Source organism: Aythya ferina, assembly GCF_964211825.1.
Source record: "Aythya ferina genome assembly, chromosome: 1".
Classification (NCBI taxonomy): domain Eukaryota; kingdom Metazoa; phylum Chordata; class Aves; order Anseriformes; family Anatidae; genus Aythya; species Aythya ferina.
The window spans coordinates 166,234,293-166,257,576 of NC_140296.1; the positions used below are offsets into that span (position 1 = coordinate 166,234,293).

Consider the following 23,284-nt stretch of genomic DNA (forward strand, 5'->3'; position numbering starts at 1 on the left):
AGAGTCTCTGGTTTCCCTGGGCAGCTGTCAGAGCAATCAACCTCAGTCTGAGAACCCTCCTTTACAGGGAAAGAAAATAAAAATTAAAAAAGGAACCCCACCCCCACCCCCACCCCCACCCCCAACATATGCTCCATGGTTTTCCTTTTACCTCTTCTGAAACTGTACTGTTACACAGGCAAGCAGCACAGCCTGAGCTGTAAAATTAACAGTTTAAAACCAGTGACTGAACTTACCTTGGTAAAAAATTAATTCCTGGAGAACACAACTTCCAGTCTGTTACGCCAGCTGTTCTGCTAACAAATGACAACTCCGCCTTTCTTTCTAGCTATGCCATGAACTGACATATCAAGATAACACAACAAGATTTTTGACAGATCAAATTTGTATTGGCTACAGTTATTAGACACACATTGTGGAAGAATGACTTTATTTCCTTTCATCATCTTATTTATATAAACAAATAAGTAAAGAGCAACAAGAACAAAAAAAAGGCTAACTACTGTTAAAGGTGTTTTGCAACTCTTTTTCTGCTTAATAGTTTATTTATAACAACACAAACTGAAAGTGAACAAAAAACACTAGGGAGGAGGGGGTGGGAGCAAAGCAGAAGATATTCACTATTTCTACTCATGATGGGCTAAAATCAGCTCTGATATCTCCATAGTCACTCTTTGGCACTTTTGAAATACAGATCCACTCAGGAATTTTGCTCTTGGGATCATCTTTGTTTATAATGTTTACATACCATTTTAGCTCATTACTGTCAAGCATGGGATAGCGTAGAATATTGAAGTCTTTTTCCAAGAGATGTCAGTTAATCACCAAAGTAAACTCCTTAACAGACAGCTTTGACTTTTGAGTGCTGTTTTTATGCATCGTTTATTTCTTCTTTGTGGGTTGCACAATTCTGCAAATCAGCTTGCATTACTGGTACATATTTAAGGGATTTCCTGGAGATTTTGAGCCAGAAAGCTCTTTTTACACCCAGACTAATGCTACTCCAAAGCACGCTGTTACCAGCTCCTTCTGCTTTCAGAAAAGAACAAAATCCCAGTTGTCTAGACTGACATAGGAAAACATTTGGAAAATTCTGTAATTTTCTTCTATGAACCTCTTTCTTCCATCTCCCCTACTGATCCATTTAAATCTCTTCCTCTTATATGGTTTGTTTAAATGGTCATTTGGAAATAAATAGAATGAGTAACTGGCATTGTAAGAAGCAGTCATGTGACAGTTGACAATGACAGGAAAGTGACATCTACTTTAGTTATGTACTGAATGAATTAAGAACACAGTCCCTGTTTAATGCACAGCCAAACAGACCGTTGAAATTCTGAGATGACATTTAGATGACTACAGTGGAGAAAATATGAAAATTAGAAGAAAATATAGATATAATGTATTAACAGCCAAGGCACTATTTTATTTTATTTTATTTTATTTTATTTTATTTTATTTTATTTTATTTTGGTGAGCATATCAGAAAGACAAAGCCTGTGTAGGTCTTTCTTTGTGTACACAAACCTCTCCCTTCTGTTCCACTCATAGTACAACCTAATGCCTCGATGATGGATGATTTTGTACAGACAACATATTGAATCCATAAAAAGGTGTATTCTGCTGTTGGGTACTAAAAACAAGAGTGGAATCAAGGGGAGTGACCAGCAAACTGTAAGGTCTTTAAGCCAGACAAAGCCTTGTTGTTCTGTGTTCGTACAGCACCAGCACAAGTCTATTCCGATTCATGACCAGAATTCCTTTCTTCTGCCGCAAAGCAAATAAATAGCTCTAACTGCAGTGTATTTATTTTAAATACTAGCCAAGGATATTTGGCCTTCAATATGAGGATCTTAATGCTCTGAGAAAAATCAATGGTCAATGATTCAGATCTTTTAATTTTACAGATGGGTAAAACCAAGTTTAAGCAACTTCCCTGAGGGTATGAAGAAAACCAATGAAGCTAGAAGAGAAGCAGACCTTTAGCCTTTCTGCCTCAAGCGTTACTTACTAAAGGGATCCTTCCTAAAGGGATACAGCCGCAACAGATATATTTAAATTATTAATAAACTATTGCATAACACAGACAGAGATGGTGTTTCACAAAGAAGCAATTGTTCTACTCCAAACACAGTAGATTCAAGCAATCAAAATAACCATCTTATAGAATTTTTAACTTCAATAGTGATCTGTTACCTTAAAGTTAAAAGTGACAGTTGTTTAAAGTAATTTTTGTTTAAGTCAGCACACTCAGGGAAAAAATAAAAAAATAAAAAAAGGAGAAAGATCATCATCCATCAAGAAGTCAGTATGTACCTCAATCACCATACATCAAGTAAGAAATATCTTCAAGATATCAAAGCAAATTTTGTAGTAACCATAGCAGAATCTGTTTAAAATCATGCCCATCACAGGGTACAGCACGTATTAGTGCTTTGCAGATACTCATTGGAGTCCTAGAGGCTATTGCATTTGTGTGTTGTACTCTCCTTTGATTCTCATTTATGATGCCAACAATAAATACAAAGTCATCTGACCGCCTTTTTGGTAATTGAGCCAAAAAGAGCACTTGATGGAAATCAGCCCTTCCAAATGACAAATTATAGACACAGTGTTTACACCAGACAATTATATATATATATGTGTGTGTGTGTGTGTGTGTGTGTATATACATAGGGTTACATATGTGTTACAAAACCTCTGACCTAAGGACACTATTTTCCAGAAATAAAATTGATAAATAGATAATCAAGGAACAAATGGAATAAAGAGGAAACAAAACATTTTAATGTATGATTACACTAGAGATTGTCCTATACATGATTGTTCATATTACATGTTTATATGCTCACATGTTTATATCATATTTATATACTCACTCAAAATACTCATGTAATTATGAGTGTGTACACATATACATTCATGCTTCTGTATATGTATGTGTGCATGCATGCTGAAAACAAAATGATAAGCAGAGTTAACTTGAGCAAGGGGAGAGGGAAAATGATGACAAAGAGATAGAGGGCAAAAAACATGTGGCAAGGATAGCAGGAAGATGACAGGTAAGGAGAATACACCTGACAGGAAGGAGAAAACAACAGCAGTAGCAACAACAAAAAGAAAGGAGCAGACAAAACAAAACAAAACAAAACAAAACAAAACCATCAAGAGCCCAACCTATAAAGACAGCCTGCTGACTTGCATTTCGACCACAGGCCTATTTTCCCTTCCAGAAGGATAACATTAAATTGGAACCGTAGGTGCTCTGCACCACAGCTTCAGGTAATGCCTGCTGTTCAGAATGTCAGGGGCTGTCCCTGTTCAGTCACTCAAGTGAAAGTGCCATTAATGGAAATAGCTCTGCCTGATCCTGACCATTCTAGAAGATATCGAGAAATTTTAATGTTAAAAACTGTATGGGTTTTCCATGCAGTTTGCCTCATGAGACAAAAATTTATTACATCTAAAGATACTACAGACAAACAAAGTAACACTCTAAGGTTCAGTTTACTAACATGGAAGTACCCTGAAAGATTGTTCTGTGTGTGGGAGGGTTTGCTTTGCTTTGTTCCCCCTCCTCCCAAAATGCAGCTGTCACGTAGAGTGCTATTAAACTCAGTAGCTCTAACAACTTTTTTTTTTTTCTTTTAGCAAAGAAGCTTTGTTCATTTACTGCATCAAACATAGAGTAGAACTATGCTAGTTTGTATATATACATGTACACATGCTTATATCTAAATCAACATGGATATGCTTGTGCTTGCTGGTAACCAGCTGTGAGAGAAAATTAAAATAAAATAGAATAAAATAAATAAAATAAAATAAAATAAAATAAAATAAAATAAAATAAAATAAAATAAAATAAAATAAAATAAAATAAATTTTGCACTAAAAATAAATTTCTAACCATTTCCAAAGTTCCTTCCTACCTTTGCATTCTTTTGTACTTCAGAAAAGCTAATACCAGTACCTAAAAACTGAAAAATAAAAAACAGAACCAGAAAATCTCCCAGCAGTATCCTTTAATTGGGATGCAGCAGGAATGCACTCTTAAGTTCACGGTATAACAAAGTATAGCCATCCACTCTGTGACAACATCTAGACTCTCTTCTCAAGATTCTTCTCTTGAGAAGAGAGTCTTGATGTTGAGTATGGGCTGCCCACATTATCACAAATGTGGCTTCAGCAATGTACCACTCTGCAGGTTGCTTTTTATTTCTTCCACATGAATTTCCTTCAGGAAATATCCAAAAGAAAAAAAAAAAAAAAAAAAAAAAAAAAAAAGCTATTTAAGGAAGCTAGGCTTCTAGGCTTTAAACTTTTCTGTGCATCACTTCTGCATTTGTACCAAGCTTTGTCAATTCTCCCTGTTCATAGTGTATATTTATATACTGCATCCAGGAAAACGAGATCTGGTTTGATGTGAGACTATTAATTGTTGTTGGTGATCAGTCAGTAATTCTACCATATGTTGCTAGTCAGGAGCTAAAAAAACACAACAGCAGATAGAGGTGTCCTCTCATACGTTGCTTAAGGCTAGACCTATCTAGAACAAATGTAAAAGACTTTTAAATCTCTGCTTTACAAGCAGGCACACAACAGTCTCACAAGAGACATTTGCTTTAGTACATACCAAATGCAGTCTAAAAAAAGTCTCTATATCCCACAAAAGCAGATTGCAGTACACTGCTTTATTTCTTCTGATATAGCAACAGTAGAAGATGCTGCTTCTTGCAATTTCAACAACAGTTTTGGGGGAATTAGAGAAGAAAGTAGATGAGACTGCAATCCAGAAGACCCAAATTCTACGGCATTTGCAATGCTTCAATTGCACTGCAAGAATGAAGAGATACCAGACAGGATGCAGAATCCATGACCTGCACTGGATCCTAGGATCCAGTTAAAATCTCAAGGTAACAGCACAGAATGATTTAGATAAAGTAGCCAAACAAACATAGCGACAGCAACAACTTTTCCCAACCCCTTCATAAGCACAGTTTCAGTTCATTTATAACTAGAACAATTATCAAACAAACAAAAAAAGTGTTGTTAGTTACATTCAGATCAAAATTGGTCTGGCGATTTATTTATTTACTTAATTTCCCCTTCTTGGTCATTCAGACATTCAAATATTAGTCTGGAACTGGGGTAAGAAGAAAGTTGAACTTATTTCTACTTACTCTTTCCAATGTTTTGTGAGGAATTCTGGCTCTTAGTTTTTAGTCTTTGTTGTAAAGAGCCTGTTTAAAGTAGAAAACAATCCCATGGAAAGTTCGAAATTCATGGAAAGGGGAACATGAAAATAGGTCTTTATTCTGAATATCCACTTTGATACAGGACTGTCCACAAGATTTAATAAAATACTTAAAATTAAATAAATAAAGTCGGCAAGCAGGATAGTTGACACCCTAAAACACATTATAAGACCATCCCTACTTTTAAGCTCTTGCTTCAGACTGCAAAAGCCTCAAAAGAAGTTTTTGATGCTATGATCTCCATGCAGTTCTATGATAAAAATCCCCAATGTCACAGTGCAAGGCAAGGTATCACATAGGAGCCTCAGCAATGGTGGAGAACCTCTGTGCAAGTGCTTCTCAAGCTCATGCTCCTTCTTCAGAAGGAAAACACAGGACTGGGTCGCACACTATTTCAGCAGCCCAACCCTTTCCTAATTGGCATTTCACACTCAAAGAGCAACAGAAAATTTCAAAACAAATATTGCTTGCAACCAACCATTATCAGCTAAGCAAATATCATTCAGTAACACTTCTTAAAAATAATAACAGGAAGAACAATAAAATACTAACTACCACAGTGATTTCTTTATTTTGCAATAAAACAGTACAAAAAAAAAAAAAAAAAAAAAAGCCATGTGATTTTATTTACCATCTTATTTACTAGCTTAGCTATTTAGTATCACTTCAACTGTTTTGTCCTGAGGCTAAGAGCTTTCTTTAGAAAATGTAGGGGGAACAGCAATTAAAAACAAGGATTTATGGTGGAAAGCCTCTAGCATTTTTTCTTTCTTTCTTTCTTTCTTTATTATATATACTTGACAAATAAAAACATTACAGGTAATTTGTAACCATCAAGGTTTCCCACAGCAAACAGTGTAATCATGAGATATTGCCTCCACAAATTTCATTGTTTTCTGCTTCCTAGCCCTTGTATCTCACTCTGGATTAGGCAAATCAGTTTGAAACAAAATGCTTAAATCTACATTGTTATTAGTACGTATACAAGAGGAACTGGTAGAAACAGTAAATTTTACCTTTAATAGGACTACCAGACCTATAGGCCAGTAAGTAATTTTATCACTTTTAGTAAAAAAAAAAAAAAAAAAAAAAAAAAGTAACTAAGCCAAAGGAAAAAGCCACCTTCCTCCTCTCACTCTGTAGTGCATGTCAAAATTTATGTGGTATGTGTACGTACAAAATAGTATTCATTTCAGCTATCTGATTACGCAAAAATCTGCCAGCACAACCAACTGCAAAGCAGCTGAGCTTCTTCCAGCCAGGCGGTGGGGATACCCTGGTACAGCCTTTACCTGGTATTCCTAAGCAAGTTTTTATCAGCTATCAGTCATGCATTAACAGCGACAGCTTACAGATAATAACAGTGAGTTGAAAAAAAAGCAGCCGACTAAGTAACCAAGACATACTCTTAAAATATAAAATACAATCAGTCGGTATCTAATAAAAACAATGAACCAGTACTTAATATCTTAGCTATTTTCAGCATCGGGTCAAAATACTGCTCTGCAACTGAGACTTTGTTGCAGATAGTGGGTTAGGGAAGGCAAAGAATAAGGGAAAGGAAAAAAAAAAAAAAAAAAGAGCAGAAAAAGAAATGGGTACTCATTTATATCATAGTTCTCTAATAAGAAAAACAAAACCTGCAAACAGAGGGCGTGAACTTTAAGAATTGTTAAATATCAGTTTCATATTCCATAAAATGATATTTAATACAATGTACTTAGCCTGTGAAGATTATTTTTTAAATTGGAACAACTGCACCAGCAGAGTGCATGGAACAATTTCAGAGAGCAAGAGTCAGGTGGTGGGGCCCCAGGGAGGTTTGACAGTGAAGGAAATAATTCACGTCTTTATAGCATAAATTTTGAAACAGAAAACTCATGGTGTGTGGAGGGAGACAGTTTAAAGGAAAGAAGGATGTAATATGTGACAGGCTGCTTTAGCAACGAATTTGGAAACCAACCACAGTTTTATTCCCACAGCCCATTTTTCCTTATCAGCTGGGTGGGTTCTTCCTATCTCTGCCTAATTCAGAAGTATTAAAGAAAACACAACAGCAAAACTAGAAGAGAACAATCCTCTCCTTCCAAACCTGAAGAGTTCTACCTATCCACTCACCCTATTCTTGGTTAAAACCCTGAATGTATATCCTGAAAAATAAAAACCACCAGCTGTTTTGAGATAAGGGATAACAGTGAACATTGAGCTTAATGGTTCTGTGGCTCTTTGCTAGATTTTCTGACTTGCAGTTGTTTGCAAAGCATCTCCTGACATAGACATGGATGGGCAGATGGACAAAACAACATAGAAGACACAAATATGTATATATATGTATATGTTTAAGAGGGACTGGGTAAGGAAAAGGGGGTGGGAAAGAAAACTCAGAGCTGTCTTGGAGGCAGAAGTAAAATCAGCAAGGGAGAAATCAACTTTTTCAGGGAGAGAAGCAACACCATCCAGATCCTAGGTTCTCAGACAGAAGTGAGCTACTGAGCAGCAAAAGCAATAAACCTGGCCTACCCAGGTTTAATTTAATGCTTTTATTGTTGAAAAACAGTTGTTGGCTGACTACATTAGTCATAAAAATGAGAACAGAGACATGAAAATGGGGAGTGCAGACACAGCAGTGTGAGCATGTTTGCGAGAACAAATTGTACTGGTGGCCCAACTGTCTCATGATGACGACATCCAATTTTCCAGAAATGTTGAATATTGACAATGATAAAGTAGGCAGGGCATAGAGGAAGAGTTGTTGTACATGCTGATTACTCCCATTTCATCTGTCCCTTCTAAACCTCTCGATCTGATCTTTAAAGGCATAACAAGACTGCCTAACGTTTTTGATGGTAAAATCTTTTTTTTATCCCATCAGCCAAAAGCTCTATGATTATTAGACATTTAGTTAATCTTAAAGTGGCTACTGGGGAAAACAGCAGGGCTGTGCACACACTCAGTCCAAAACCTCCAATAGTAGACAAGGCTTACTCAGTATTCCTGCTTATTAATTATGTTTAATTACTGCCCAGTAATAGAGTCATGGTATCTCTTAAAAAATCCTCTGAGCTCAGTGGCTCATCTGCATACAGAAAGACTGATGGAAATAATGTAACCAAGATTGCTATACTTTCTGTTATTTAACTTTAAAGTATATATTCGGGTGGTGATTAGGAATTGCTAAACTTCCTTTCACTTTAATTCAGTTTGGATCAGCCTCTAAACAGAAGAACCAAGGCCTCAGAATTCACCTGTCCTAAAAATACATCAAGAGCAAAAACCAAATATACAAGACAAACGGACTTTACTTTCTCATTGCTTAGGCTTTGGTTGAGAGATGTTACAAGAAAATATGAGGGGAAAACAGATAAATAAATAAATACCCCTTTGAGAAGTAAGTATCCTGGACGTGCAACAGTGCAGGCTGTGTATCCATGGAGTGAGTGGTGTAAACTGAGATGCAAAGATTCCTGGTTTGTGAACTATCAGTATTGCAATATTGTTACTGCTGTATTCTGCATGATGGGCTACGAATCTAGACACACGTCATCTGGTGTGAGTTAGGATAGAAGCACGGAGGGTTTGTATTTCCTAAAACACTTTAGACAATGTAGAACATCAGAAAGCAGTAAATTAGTTAGCCCATGAAGCAGATGTGCCAAATCTTTAAGAAATGAAGTACTATTGTCACCAGGAACCATTTTGTATGTTGCTGTAGTTCTGAAAAAAATTTACAGATTTAAACAAGGTCAAGTAGATAAATGATACTTGAAGGTATGGCAACCTGTGTTATTTGCCTGTTTGTTGCTTCACACATATCTGTATGCTCACGGTGAAGTGCACTCTCAGGCTCCCACCGTCAGGCTCCAGAGTTAAACAAGGCCACAGCTGCAGCATTGTTCAAAGGCTTGGCTTTGCCTGCCTAAAGCAAGCAGGTGTTTTTCCAAGATACCGAATAACCTGGATAGTGTGTCAAAGAAATGCCCATGATGGGACTTTCTTTGGGGGGGAAAATATTATAATTAAATGACTAGAGTAGACAGGAAATTCTGGAAATGTATTTTACAGATTTGGCTAGCATAGACTATGCATGTATCAGCAGACTACAAATTTTTCCATGGATTTTGAAAACAGAATAATGCCACTAGATGATGAAATACAGATTAAGCAGTCTTCTCTGGATTTTAAAATGATTATTTACAGCAAGTTGGATATTGAAACCTGTTATTTGAACTAGTAGTTCATAGCTCTCTCTGTCATTTACTGTGCACTGAAATCATGTATCTGCACATCCCACTGTAAACAGTGATAAATGCATTTGCTTCTTAATGGCATTCATGTCCCAAAGCCTTGAATATTATCATACCTTCAAAATAAGAAATTACAGTACACTGTAGGAATAACAATTAGATGTAGAAGCACTGCATTTAACCTGAAATGTCCATCTTGGAGCATGGGAGGAAGGAAGGACATGTTTTGGACTGAGATACAATGGACACATGGTCTTCAAGCAGATAAGGGTGATGGACATCCCAGACATGCACATTCAAGCCCATTACCAATTCCCTGAGGTTTCACTCTCAGGTAGAAAATTTTGCAGATGGAAGCCCTGTGCTGTATTGAAATCAATTGCTTTGAATTCCTATGATGTTCCTGAACTCTTTTTCCTCTCTGAATTGCCCACTGTTAGCCTGCCTCCCTTATTTCCTCAACTATTCAGCCACAGAAATTGGACTACTGCTTCCACTCAGGCACCAAAAGCTCTCACTCTCTGGCTGAGCCTTGTGTTATACATAATGGCTCATACGCATGAGTAGGAGCCCAGAGACACCTGCCAGGCCCACAAAAACAAGCATAATATTGACAGAAATCAATAAAACATTATGTCTTGGAACTACGGAAAGACTAAGGAGCTTGATAGTTCTGCAGCCATAAAATTAGTATGCACCTCTTTAAAATGCAAGTGATAGCATTTGATGTGTTTTGAGATAAGACACATATCTGAGTGCCCTATAAACTTGACAGTTCATAAGTTAACAAAATGAAAATTATATATAGTCCTCTAAACCCAATTACAGATCTAAGAAAAACAGCTATATAGCTTGTCCTATCTTTTGAAATTATTAGAAAAGCTAAATGCCAAATGCCTACACTTTTTAAACCACCTGCAAAGTTTTATACCCTTAATTAGCATAAAGAGTGTTTTTTTTCTTTTCTAAATTCCCCATAATAAATAAATAAATAAATAAAAGAAAACATTCCAGAGGCAGTACTTTCTGCAGCAACAAAACAGTTGAGTCTTTCCAGAACACGGTATCTTTCCTTTATTTATGAGAACACAAGCTAACTAAGAGATTCAGCTTGACTTCTGCCTGGCCTAATCCAGGTAGACCAGCAGTAAGGCATCTATTTCAGCCAATGAATCAGACAATATTTTCCAAAACAGTATGGTTTTATTTCACTTATTCTTGTCTAATTTATTTCTAAATACACTTTACACACAATTTAATGGAAAGAAATAGCCAAATTACTACAATGCCTTGTGTTTCTTGTTTGTTTTGAAGCCTCATTTTATTAAAATATAACAGTAACCTTCTTTAAAAAAAGCAGACACTGGCTCACCAAAGGTTTGACGTTACTAGTTAGAATTATTACTAAATTACTACTAGTATGTAATTTTCATTACATACTAATTATGTATGTAATTTTCATTACATACTAACTAGTATGTAATGAAAACTAACCAGACTTCTGTTTATGATCATGAAATTCAGTTCTTCAGCATGAACTGTACCACAGGACCAGATATTTTTAGCAGCTACAGAGTCTTCAGTGGTTCTTTCATAGTTCTACAGCTGGATAAAATATCCTTGCTCAAAGAAAAAATTGACCTCAAGGTACCACAGATCCTCTTTGAAACAACCTTTCTCCTCCTAAGCAATCTGAAGAATCAGCCTCTATACATGAATCTGCAAAATGCACTTAGAGATGAAAAAACATCTTTCTTTTGAGAAAAAGAAAAAAAAAAAAAAATAGAAAAACACACCCCCTAGAGCATAATCAATTTCAGGTCAGATAACCGTGGTTCAGAAAGCAGTCCAATGGATGTTGAGATTAACCCTAATATTTCACAGCTTTTCTTTTATGCAACAAAAGGGTGGGAATTATGAATTGGAGAAAGTCCCATGCTCTAAACCAGTTATCTCCTATCATGTACCTCTGTGTCTTTTCCATTACCAAGACCCTTCTCAAAGTCTGAATATATTTTCCCAATAATTTCATTGTATGTGTTATCATGGTATATTTCCAGCAATTCACTCTTTAAAAGGCTATCAGATGTGACTGAATGACTTAGATTAACAAATACAAATTTCAAAGGCATGAAAACCAAGTATTTAATTTTCCAGGACTTAAAACAATTTCATTTATGCTGCTCATAAATTTCCCCAATTTGTATTTTTCCCAAATAATATCAAAATTATTTGAAACATTGGACAGTGGCTTTCATACCAATATTCCATGCCAAAACCAGCAGCACTTACTGTAACAAGCCTGTGTAATAATAAAGTACATAATATGTACTTTAATACATTATTTTGATGTTAACAGCCTCATTCAACCTATGCAGTAATTCAAAGGCCACTAAATCTCATTTTAAGGCCCAGTATTAAGTGCACAACAGCCACAAATGCTGCCCCAGAGTGACCTCTCTGCTGGCTGCAGAGCTCCCATTAGAGGCCAGGCACACCAGGAAGAACATGTTCCAAGTCTGTAACCCCTCAGCTGGCACATCAAAAGACTAATAAAGCATGGGGAAATAGAAGAAAGACCTGAAGATGTTAAAAACCATCAGATTGCGATTATGAAATAATCATTATAAAAAAGTTTCCAGACCATACTCTGAGTAAAATAGATGAACCAGGAAAGTGAATCTTTTTTTTGTCCATTACGGAAGCGGGATTTCCAAAAGGATTTCCCATAATATGGAAATGTGAATTTACATGTGTAAATTGCCTTGGGTACTGAAGGATGAAACTTGAACAACAAGTAAGTATCTGAAAACCAAAATATATAAAACTACCAATAGGACACAACAAAAAGTGTCTATCCACACATTCAAAGGACAAAGACCTCAAACAGTGTCAGGCTGATGTCAGACACTTATTTCAGCAGGTCTCTGGCACTAACACAGCACTGATAGATAGCAACTGAGTAACAGTTTTGCCAAACAATTTGACAGACAAATTCAGGGAGCTTTTGACACAAATTACCACGCGATCAGGCAGTATTAGAAACAAAATTACCAGACAATAAAGAAATTCATTCCCCTAACAGCAGTTCACTTTCTGTATGATGGCATGCTTTTTGCTCAAAAGCACATTAATTTTCAGTTTACTAAAAACCAAAGAGTTTGCAAGCAGTTGCAATATAATTAAGTCCAATTAAAAACAATCTTACCTTCTTTTGATCTTCTAGTTTGTGACTTACTGGATTCCTTCCATGTTTGTTCATCTCTGAAGATAAATCCATCACATTCACTCCTTGCCCTCGAAACAAACTCGGTTCAGCAACACAGCAAACTAATCCAAAAAACAGGGGCTATAAACACACAGACAGGGTGTTTTTTCCATCACACATCATCTCTGAACATCAATGATTTGGAGAAATGCTTAAGAAACCCATTGATTGAGATGAAGAAAACTTCACAGTTCACTCTTGGGACTTTCCAAATCACCATAGTGTTTTAAAGAGCTGATGCTTAAGAAGGGAAATAATTCATCCACGACTGCTATCTGTGCCTTTCTTCACAGGTTTCCATTTTACATAACGTCACATTCTGACTGTGAACCTGTCGAGGAAAAAAATAAAAAAAGAATAAGATTTATTTGCAATTTGTTGTCATTTTTGTAGATGACTGTCTTCCTCAGGCATGGGGTTTTGTTTGTTAGCCTTTTCATTTATTTGGTGAAGTTTTTTGTTTGTTGGTTAGTTGCTTGTTGGTTTGTTTGTTTGTTTTTGAAAGGAACTAATACTGTTATGCGATATAATACTTGGCAGGCTGAACTGATACACGATCCCACTTGACCCCCTTCACATCACAGATGGCATACAGAATATTCACTGCAAATAGATAATGGATTTGCCTATAGCTATCCAAGAAAAGTTCGAGGAAAGAGAAGAGCAAAAACTATTTGAATAAAGACAGCATTGATGAAAATTTTGCATCATTATCATCTGATACATCCTCAGTGCATTCACAAAGCAACAGTCAATATAAAACTGATAAGGTCACATGGGGAAAACCTGCAGTCAAAATAATAAATCCTAGTCCTTAAGAAGACTTAAAGGAAAAAAGAAAAAAAAAATGAAAAATGAACAAAAAGCCCCTCCCTGTCCCCAGAAGTTCTCTTGAAGGCTGCAACCAGAGGGGGGAGAAGGAGGAGAAGGAGAAAAAAAAAAAAAAAAAAAAAAAAAAAGGTCATTACAAATAAGATTTATCTCCCAGAAAGTTAAACTTTTACTAGCAACAATTAGAGAAAGCACCAAAGTACCTTTTCTGTAATTTTTGGTAATAAAAGCACAGAATATTCATGCCCTCAGTGCAATTGAAAGCCAATTGTGTTTGAACTGAATTAACTGAGTAGATGAAGTCTACATAAAAAATAATTTGAATTCCATTTCAATTCATTTTAAATGCATATATGCTCACAATGCCTTCAATATTGCATATGGAATAAGAAACGTGTAGATAGTGTATTAAACGGTACACACTAGGTCATGCAATCTGTCTCTAATAAAATTACATTAAAAGGAGATTTTCTCTTAACGAGAAAAATAAATCCAAAATTCAGTGGGGTCATTGCCAATATCACTATCAGCTTAAACTACCTTTTAGTAAGACCTAAAGTGCAAGTTTATCGCTGTAACTGATATACTCAGGCCAAAAAATGTTAACCTGACAGCTGAAGTCTGCTTCCAAAGAAATCTGTATATAGGCATCTGTGATATTTTTTTTTTCCCCAGCAAGGTACATAAATATGAGATTCAGATACGAAGACTGAAGTGACAGTCAAGTCTGAAAGCAGTTTCTAGGAGGATCTGAACCAACCTTCTGTACTTGCAGTGGAAGTCATGTTTGGTTTTTTTGTTTGTTTGTTTCATAAGTGAAAATTACCCTAGCCCACACCATGCCAAAACACACCCACTGCTTAGTTTTTGGTTTGGTTATTGGTAGGATCTTGGATTTCTCTGGCTATTTCCATACTCATCTTTGTGTTTTCCACCCAAACCTTAAAGGCAAAACATGCTGCAGTCTACAGATGACTCTCCTTTTTTGATAACTTTGAATTTAAATACCACCACCACATCCCCCAAAAAGCAACAAACAAACAAGCAAAATTAATAACATAAGAGGCCTAGTCCCACTACTAAAATGACAAGCTTTCTCCTGTTTATAACTGGATTATAATATGATAGATATAACTTGTCACCACGTGTTGGATATGATGAACCCAACAGTGAGGGAAAAATAAAAAAATTAAAATTAAAACAAAATCAGTGCTGATGCAAAGAGACACTGACAACATGTTACCATCTGAGATAAAATTTACGCTTCAAATCTGGAATAAACTTTTTGTTATTCTCAATGCTAGAACTTAAGGCACCTATTTCTTAATCATATTGATCTTTACATATATTTGAATACAACAACAGAAGACTCATCACAAAATAAGGGTGTCTGTTCAAAAATTTAAATAGAAGCAAATGGGTGATGCATTGGCAATGTGAAATTATAGGAACATAAACAATTGCACAAGAAACTACTACATGACAGATAGAAGCTTGTTCCCAAACATGGCCTTACCTAAGCACATAACCCCTACCGCTTGCTGTTCTAACTTTTGAGAATCGCCTCCTACTGCAGGTGGCAAAGGTGAGCACTGTATGGCAAGTACACTTGACAAAGTAGGCTGAAATGCTTGGGCAGTACCTTTCTATTCATTTTTTAGAGCATCCTGGGGAAGTCAGTGAAATAAATAACAAAACTGCTACTGACAAGCAGTCAATAATGGTGCATTGTTTAAAACTTCCCATGATTTAGAATTCATATTAGATTAATACGAATTATCAACACACTTAGTAACGTAACTTAGTAACTTCGTATTAGATTAATACGAGTTAGTAACACACTGCAGCTTAGTTGCAGCAGTGTGTTACAACCCTCCCCAGCATGTGCACCCAGCTTTTCTCACCCTGTTTCTGCAGAGATTGAGGTGCAGCAGGAAAGAGCCAAGGGGCCAATCACTCACAGACACAGACCCTTCCCACTGCTACACAGGGCCTCTCAGGCACAAGATGCATATCCTCCCTGTTTGACGGTTTGAGGGACCCAAAAAATCCACAGGTCTGTAATGCCAGGATGCAGGAAGATGCAACACGAGGTACTGCTGCAGGCACCAGCACAGGGATTTAAAACTGTAATGATTCTGAGGCTCAGATAAGTCAAAACCAAGCTGTTAAAACCAAGCAGTTTCCCTGGTTCATTGCGTGGTCAGACATGTAAATTATATTACTCCCCATGCCTGGCAATTATGCTATACTAGGCAATTAAGCTATTCTGTGGAACTGTATGGTGCTTTCAAGCTGAAGTTGGACAGAATGCAAATAATTTTGTTTGGACTGCCCTCATTACTTTTAACATGCAAAGCACAGGGTGGCAATTCTTACTCATTCCATTCAGCACATTGTCCAGTGGTCTTCAGCCTTTTCAAAATAAACAGCTGTAATTAAATGATCTTGGCTAGCTTTTTTTTTTTTTTTTTTCCAGTGGCACTCAATTTCTTATTCACCATTTTACATGGATACTTAACATACACACAATCACAGAATAAAATATCCAGAGTCCTAGAAACCCTGATGATCACATGCTAGATAACATAGATAGCATAATAGGTAATCTACAGATATAGAAGACAAGAAGAATTAGAGCTTTTTAATAATTCTATTCCCTTAACAGACACATAACAGTCATTCAATGATAATCTCTAATCATTTGCAGATACTCATAATAAAATAGTCTGGCAAAATAAGCATTTTGCACTGCAAACACAGACCTAAAGTAAGCAAGCAAGCTATGCAAGGTTTAGGTCCATTAAGCAACACAAGGAGGAAAATATTTTGCAGGAGTATTTGACTGTGGGTTACTGAATCACTCCTCTAGAGACATGCCATGGAAGACATTCAGGATGATTAAGCTTCTGGTTTAGGTACCCCTATTGCATGCTTAAATTCAGATGGACTTAATTCAGATGAAACACACCTGAAAAAAACTTTTTGTTTTACTTCACTACAAGCCATAAGTTACTTTAGACTAGGGGGGGAACAACATAGATAATATTCTGAGATATAGCCAGAGCTGTTCCTTCTATACTCCCCTTATTACCAACACAAGTAGTTCTTGAATTTACACTGGCTGGATTTTTTAGGAAGTAGTTAGAATCGTAAGGCTCTCTGAAGGCCTCTTTCATTTTTATGTCCTATCCTTTCCATCCTTCCCCCACCCCCTCCCCCCACCCAATATATAGGTTGCACACTGAAACACTGTTCTGTGGTACTCATTGCTGGCAAGGACCCCCCACATATTACTATTTTTCCATAATCTGATTTTATGCCCTACGTGGACATTCTCAGTTTTTGCCATGGCATTTAAGCTACTTTGCTGTGAGCTTGAGGCAGGTGCAGGTATGAAAACGTGGCTGCAATTTGTGCTTTTTCTTCATTTTTTCTTGTTTGTGTACAGGGTAAACCACAGAGCTGCATACTGAGCACTATCAGCTGCATTGATTGGACTTTATTGTTAAAAGCACTTGAGAGGTGTGATTTTATTAAAGTATTTCTGGAAATACTGATACAGAAATATTTTTCTGAGTATGCTGAAAGGGCCATACACATTTTAGAGGGAAAGCATGTCCATTTCCTGTGTTAATAACTCATTATCAAAATGGAGCTTCTACTTTACATGCAGGTATTAATGGTGTTGGTGTTCAAAGAACTTGCTCTATTTTTATTTATTTTTTTAGTATTTCTTTTCCATTCAGAAAATGAACTGAGGCCACAATTACCAGCACGGAAATGTAGAGAAGCACAGAGCTTGAGTTAGGAGTGAGGAGACATCAGGCCAAGTAGTGGACACAGATGGACTCCCGTTGTGAAACAGATAAGTAAAGCATACATGGGCATGCAATTTGTAAGGTGAGGGAGGACACCAGCAAGACAGGCACCTTCACCGATCATACTGAGTAGCCCTTGTTTTCATGCAAAATTTGGGAGCTGGGATGGAGCAGAAATTGAATATTATGCCTCTTCATATCTTTCAAACCTGACATCATCTATTTGCATAAGCAAATATCAGCTGCAAATCACAGTATATAGACTAAATACAAGATACAGCCCAGGTTAGTTCCTGTTGCCAGGGTTGGCAGCCGGGATGCTAGAGTACAGGTCAAGCTGGCATGGCTCCATGACTCCTGTGAGATGAGTACTGGGGCACGTTCTCTTGCAGGAAGTCCTCTGCCCCACTGTCTCCAGGACTGATTCTTCAGTGCTATAAAATGAGACTCACCACTAACATTTTACAGTGTTTTATAAAAGTTACTCAGCTCTGTAGAGCAGACAATCAGTTCAGGGATACCAGACATAACTTCCATCCTTGCTTGACACACTTCCATGAAACCCCGTAGGCAATGTGACACCCAAATACAGCCCTAATAATTTATCCACAGCAACAGCTTCATAATGGTATCAAAAATTATTTCCATTCATGAAAGCTTCTTAATTTTCTTGTTGTTCTTTTCCCACAGAGAGAAAGCATTTAGGACCTCTGTACGGGTCTAACTGCAAGCATAATGATCAGGCACAAAAAGAGTTATCAGGAGAAGATGATGAAGTTGACTCTTGGTGTATTTGAGAGCAGTACTGAAGAACCCTGCTTTCAGCCAGCATTTAGAATGAGAAGCCAGTATCTGTTCTGTGCAAACATGGATGATAGAAGTGCCATGGAAAGGCTTGTCTGCACCAGATAAAAGCAGTCTAGGAAAGGAGCTGGTAAGCCAAAAAAATATCTCTAAGCAGTGAGGCCTGCCTACAAAATTATTTCTTCTAATGCAAAATCAGTTCTGGTTCCAACAGCAGTAAAACTGGTCCAAATATACTGATTCAGAGCAGAACAAATAGCTGCAGTGTATACAGCTCTTCCCAATCAATGCAGCCCTGTTTATTCAGATGAAAAGCAACCACATAAAGACAAGTCCGGAGATGATACTTAACTTCCTTTGTTAAGTTCACATGAGGATGAAACATGTTTTATTTCTGTTAGTGGTATCATCCTATCTGATGTATTTCTGTTACTGGTATCATCCTATCCTCTGCATTTCTTCATAAGGCAAAATTTTCTCTTCAACACAAAATGCTATGGCAGAATCATTACAGTACCAGCAAGGATAGGAAAACGATTGTCTGCATTGCTCCTGGCTCAAGGCAATGCAAACTGAAATATATATCCTCACATTTGTATGTATTAAAGAAAAGAAAAGAAGAAAACAATACAAGAGGAACCTAATACTTAATTTCTTGCACTGCTGTTCTGCAAAGCAGGGTGCTGATTACTTCTACTTCAGACTAAATGTACAAGTTAACACTGGTTCACATAGCAATTTAGCTAGCAAAGTTAAATAAATAGATAGATAGACAGACAGACAGAGAACGTCCCCTAGCAATATCTGGGAACAGCCAGGTTCCAATATTCTCAGAAACTGTTACTACAGCTGGTGCAGCAATTCCTGCTCCTTGTTTTTCCATATAGCAGTTGCAGATCCATTCGAAAATGGAGTTGGCTTGGATTTGATAACAGTCTTATAACAAGAGTCAAATTAATTTATTTTGGATTTCTCATATCCTTTTTATCTTTCATAGCAGCCTCCATCAAACAGGATGAATGCTATGCACAGAACTTAGAACTGCTGTTATGCATCAATTTTATTTCAGTCTTGGAATCAGCACCAGACAGAATGTCTTATCTCTTCCATCACCCAATTCTTCGGCCACTGAGTATCAGAGATAAAGAAACAAAGTATATATTTTTTGAGAGAGAGAGTCTACTCCAGCCTTTTATGATGATCTTCAATAGATTTGATGTGAGGGATGACTGCTGTATGCACAGTACTCTGTGCCAAGATAGATGACCGAGCATAAGGCCTAAGTGAAATTTGGTTATTTTACCAAGCACTGTCCTGCTACAGATGTAGTAGTTTTCAGTGATATCTAAAACATCTACATTTCACTGTGCATCTTACAGCACTTCTGTTGAACTGCTGCACTAGCCAAATTCCAGCTTGAGTAGATATTTCAATTCCTTATGTACAGTTTCTAATTTCAGTGAGTTTTTTTGCATTTTTATCCACACACACACAAAAAGTGTTCCTCTATCCTATTAAAATAGACAATAGCTCTTCATAAAAAGGGTACAATTTCATTTTTGCATACATAACATTTGTGAAAAACTGGAAGAATTAATATTCATTATTTGTGTACATGCTCAATAGCTTAGCATGTTTGTATTGTTATTTGTAACACAGCATGCACCACAAAAAGCTACCCTGAAAAAGAAGGAAGAGGCATACTCTGTAGAATCTACCAACAATGTAGGTGAGATCTAAAAAAAGATCATACTGAGCTAGAAGGGGAAGATAGGAAGTATCTAGTTATATAATGGAAAGAGTGGGCTAGACAATATAATTTAATCAAAAATTACTAAATAATAGTATACCTGTATGGATCTTAAATAGCTTTCTCATATAAGGAGACTTTAAGTGTATGGGATAGAGAATTTTATGAGGCTTGCAAGAAAAAGAAAGGCTAATCAAAAACGGTAGAGCTTTCATACCTTTGAAATTGTGTTTTTAGGGAGTGATTAAACCTTCTTTTCTGTGAAAAAAAAAAAAAAAAGACACAGATGATCTGTGCATTAGCAGTGGTCATCCTTCTGGGCCTTCTAGTCATCTACAGCTATTGATCCAACTGGATTACCAGGACACCAGAAATCCCAGACAAATTACTAAACATTTATTTTTGCCCCCACTTTACACAATCTCTAGGAAGAAAAAGGCAATATGCTTTGGGAAATACCTAGATATACGGTCGGTTTATGGAAACTAATACATCTGGTATTTCTTGATACCCCACGTATTTCAAAATTTTGCTACCACCCCATGAACAGCAGTGCTGTCCAACAGGAAGTGTGTTCTTTCTGGTCCCTAGGCTGCAAATAAAAGAAACAGACAGACTAAGGATTCACATATATCCCTTTTTTGAGCAATTTATATACTCAATGACAGAAATAGCCTTCTGAAGCTTCTCCAGTTACACTTTTGCATAATAGCTAAGTCCACTTCACCTACGCTACTGAAAATGAGAACATACAATCCCAAATTTGATAAATCTTCATCCTTACATCTTAAAAAATACCATTAAGCCACACAGCCTCTGTTGGTCTACCATGACTTGCTAAATAGCTCTACTGTATCAAAGCTAGCTGCTTTTTCAGAGTATGTTTAACTCTATGCCTGTTGCAAGTGATCACACCTACCTTTGCAGAACATGTCTCTGACAATTTCATGGGTGCTTCAAAAGTTGACAATTAATTCCTTCAGAATCTGTTTAGTGGCAGCCTTTTCAAGTGAACCCCATGCTTACCCCAAGAAATTACATATGGGTGCTGATCAAACATTGCAAGCAGTGCTTCACTATTCTTCTATTCTTTATGCTTCAGTACTCTATACATGGCCAGACTAGTCTGCTGCAGTTAATTTGATTGATTCAAACAAATAAGCGTCTGAATCAACAAACAGCTCCTAGGGATGGCTGAGCAGAAAGACAGCTGAGCAAGTGAAATGGTTGGGGGGGCGGAACATGCAAAAGGATTTTATATATTTTATTTATTTATTTATATTTATATATATATATTTACAGAAATAGATCCAAATGACTTTTTTTTTTTTTTAAGGGAAAAAAAAAAGCAGTAGCTGGTCCATCTTAGCTACAAGCTAAAAAGATGACTCTTAATGGTAGAGGTTTATTCATCTTCACAAGCACAGGACAATAATCTTGTTTAAACTGGAGCTTGAAAAGACCTATGTACGTAAGCTTCCTGATCTGACAGTGCAGAATACATTTCTACAGTGTTTTTTCTAATGCTTTATTCTGGCATGACTTTAAATTCCCCAGTGATGCAGCTCACAGTGTTTCTCACAGGAAAATACTAAACAACCCAATAGATCTGAACACTCTAAGAAGTTTCTTAAAAGCTAGGCATACAGAGTTAAATTTTAAGCTGAACTTTACATTTTTCAAGCATTCTATATCACTCCTCACCGATGCAGACAATTGCTCACTCCATGAATTTTTACATACCAATTTTCTCCTCACAGTTTTAGACTAAATCCACATTCAAGCTTCTTCTGTTATCATGAGTATCTGAGAAAACTCTTACTTAGGATTGAGTTTGGCTTACCTAGTTCTCAGTCCATTCCAACAAAACTCAATAGACCTTGAGAACATCAAATATACAGCTGCATTTTAGTATGTCAAGGCACTTGGTCAGTTGTACCTGAGCACCTCAAAGCTGAAAATCTGTTACCTTAAAAAAGCTTAAAAGTCCCACATAGCTGGAGGCAACATGGGACTGGAAACACAGGAATATCCATATATTCCAAAGCTTCATAGAAAATGTGGAATGACAAAGACTTAAGGTAAATCATGGAAAATAATCTTTAAATTTTAATACCTGCCTGGCATGTGCTTTGTTGTTATGGAAAGGATATGGCTTTGTGTCTGCTTAGAGCAAAGCACACCTCCGCTCCCAGATATCCTGAAACATGCCTAAAGAGAGTAAGAAAAGAAAAAAAAAAAAAAAGTACCCGGTGTCTGTGAGACCATCTTGGGTGGGATTCATCTGAAAACACACATCTGCACAAGTCACTCGGTGTCTCTGGAAAAAAAATAGGCATTTTTGGAATGTGATTCCTCTCATCTAAAAACATCTCAGATGAATCATTATCAAAAATTCCTACCCCTTTCCACTGACTGCAGAAAGACAACAAGGTAACTGTATAAAGCACAGATCTTTGATGACTGGTGTATAAAGTCAGGTGAGGAGAATCTCTTCCATGAGACCACACTTCTTAAAGGACAGAATACATGAAGTCAACACATTCAAACAAATTCCAAGATTAGGAAGTTGTACAAAAAGAAGATGGGGAAAAATAATAATAATAATAATAATAAAGCTTAAACCCACCAAAACATCCAATAAAGCCCCACTGAAATAATTCCACATAAGTAATCTACTAGCAATTAGCATCTCTTAACTCAAAACAGAGAGCAGTGTGTTTCACTGCAGGAACATCTGATTTTTACTTATTTGTCACAGCTGAGGAGTTTAGTTGCTCCATTAAGCGAGCTACTCTAGGGAAACTATGGATCTGCTCCTTTCACACCCAAGTTGTCTCCTATAAACTGAGTTCTATCCTTCTTCCTTATGAGTTGAAGTTAGACTTGGAAAACAGTCTCTCAAGAGTCTCACAAAAATTTTTTGTCCCTCAGACAAGTTACCTGCCCTGAAAAGTAGCAATAAACAACTGTGCCAATCCTATGTCTTCTAACTGTGTAGGTAAGTACTATTACTGTCCTAAGCTATCAGTAACACAGACCTAGCTGTCTCCTAACCCCTATCCTCTTTTTATATTTAGAGGTTCGTTGCCACACAATGAGATTATAGAAGCTTAAGTAAAAGAAACTGTGAAACATGTATTATAGCACTTGCAATGTGCTATTTAATGCATGCATTATGTTATCTTTGTGGTGTTTGTTTGTTTGTTTTTGTTGTTGTTGTTTTTTGTTTTGTTTTTATTTTGTTCCCCATTTCTAAGTACTTTTTAACATCCTGTTAGCATATAGTACCACAGAGTTTGCTCAGAGCC

The 23,284-nt window shown here is 36.7% G+C and overlaps 1 protein-coding gene across 1 annotated transcript in view; it reads right to left on the reverse strand.

The window, feature by feature from the left end:
• NAV3 (neuron navigator 3) overlaps window positions 1-23,284 on the reverse strand; it is a 557,486-nt gene that overhangs the window by 401,164 nt on the left and 133,038 nt on the right. Inside the window, exon 2 of the mRNA XM_084516198.1 lies at window positions 12,708-13,098. Within this exon, the coding sequence (XP_084372324.1) occupies window positions 12,708-12,779 (72 nt within the window). The 5' untranslated portion in view covers window positions 12,780-13,098. The remainder of the gene's footprint in view (window positions 1-12,707; window positions 13,099-23,284) is intronic.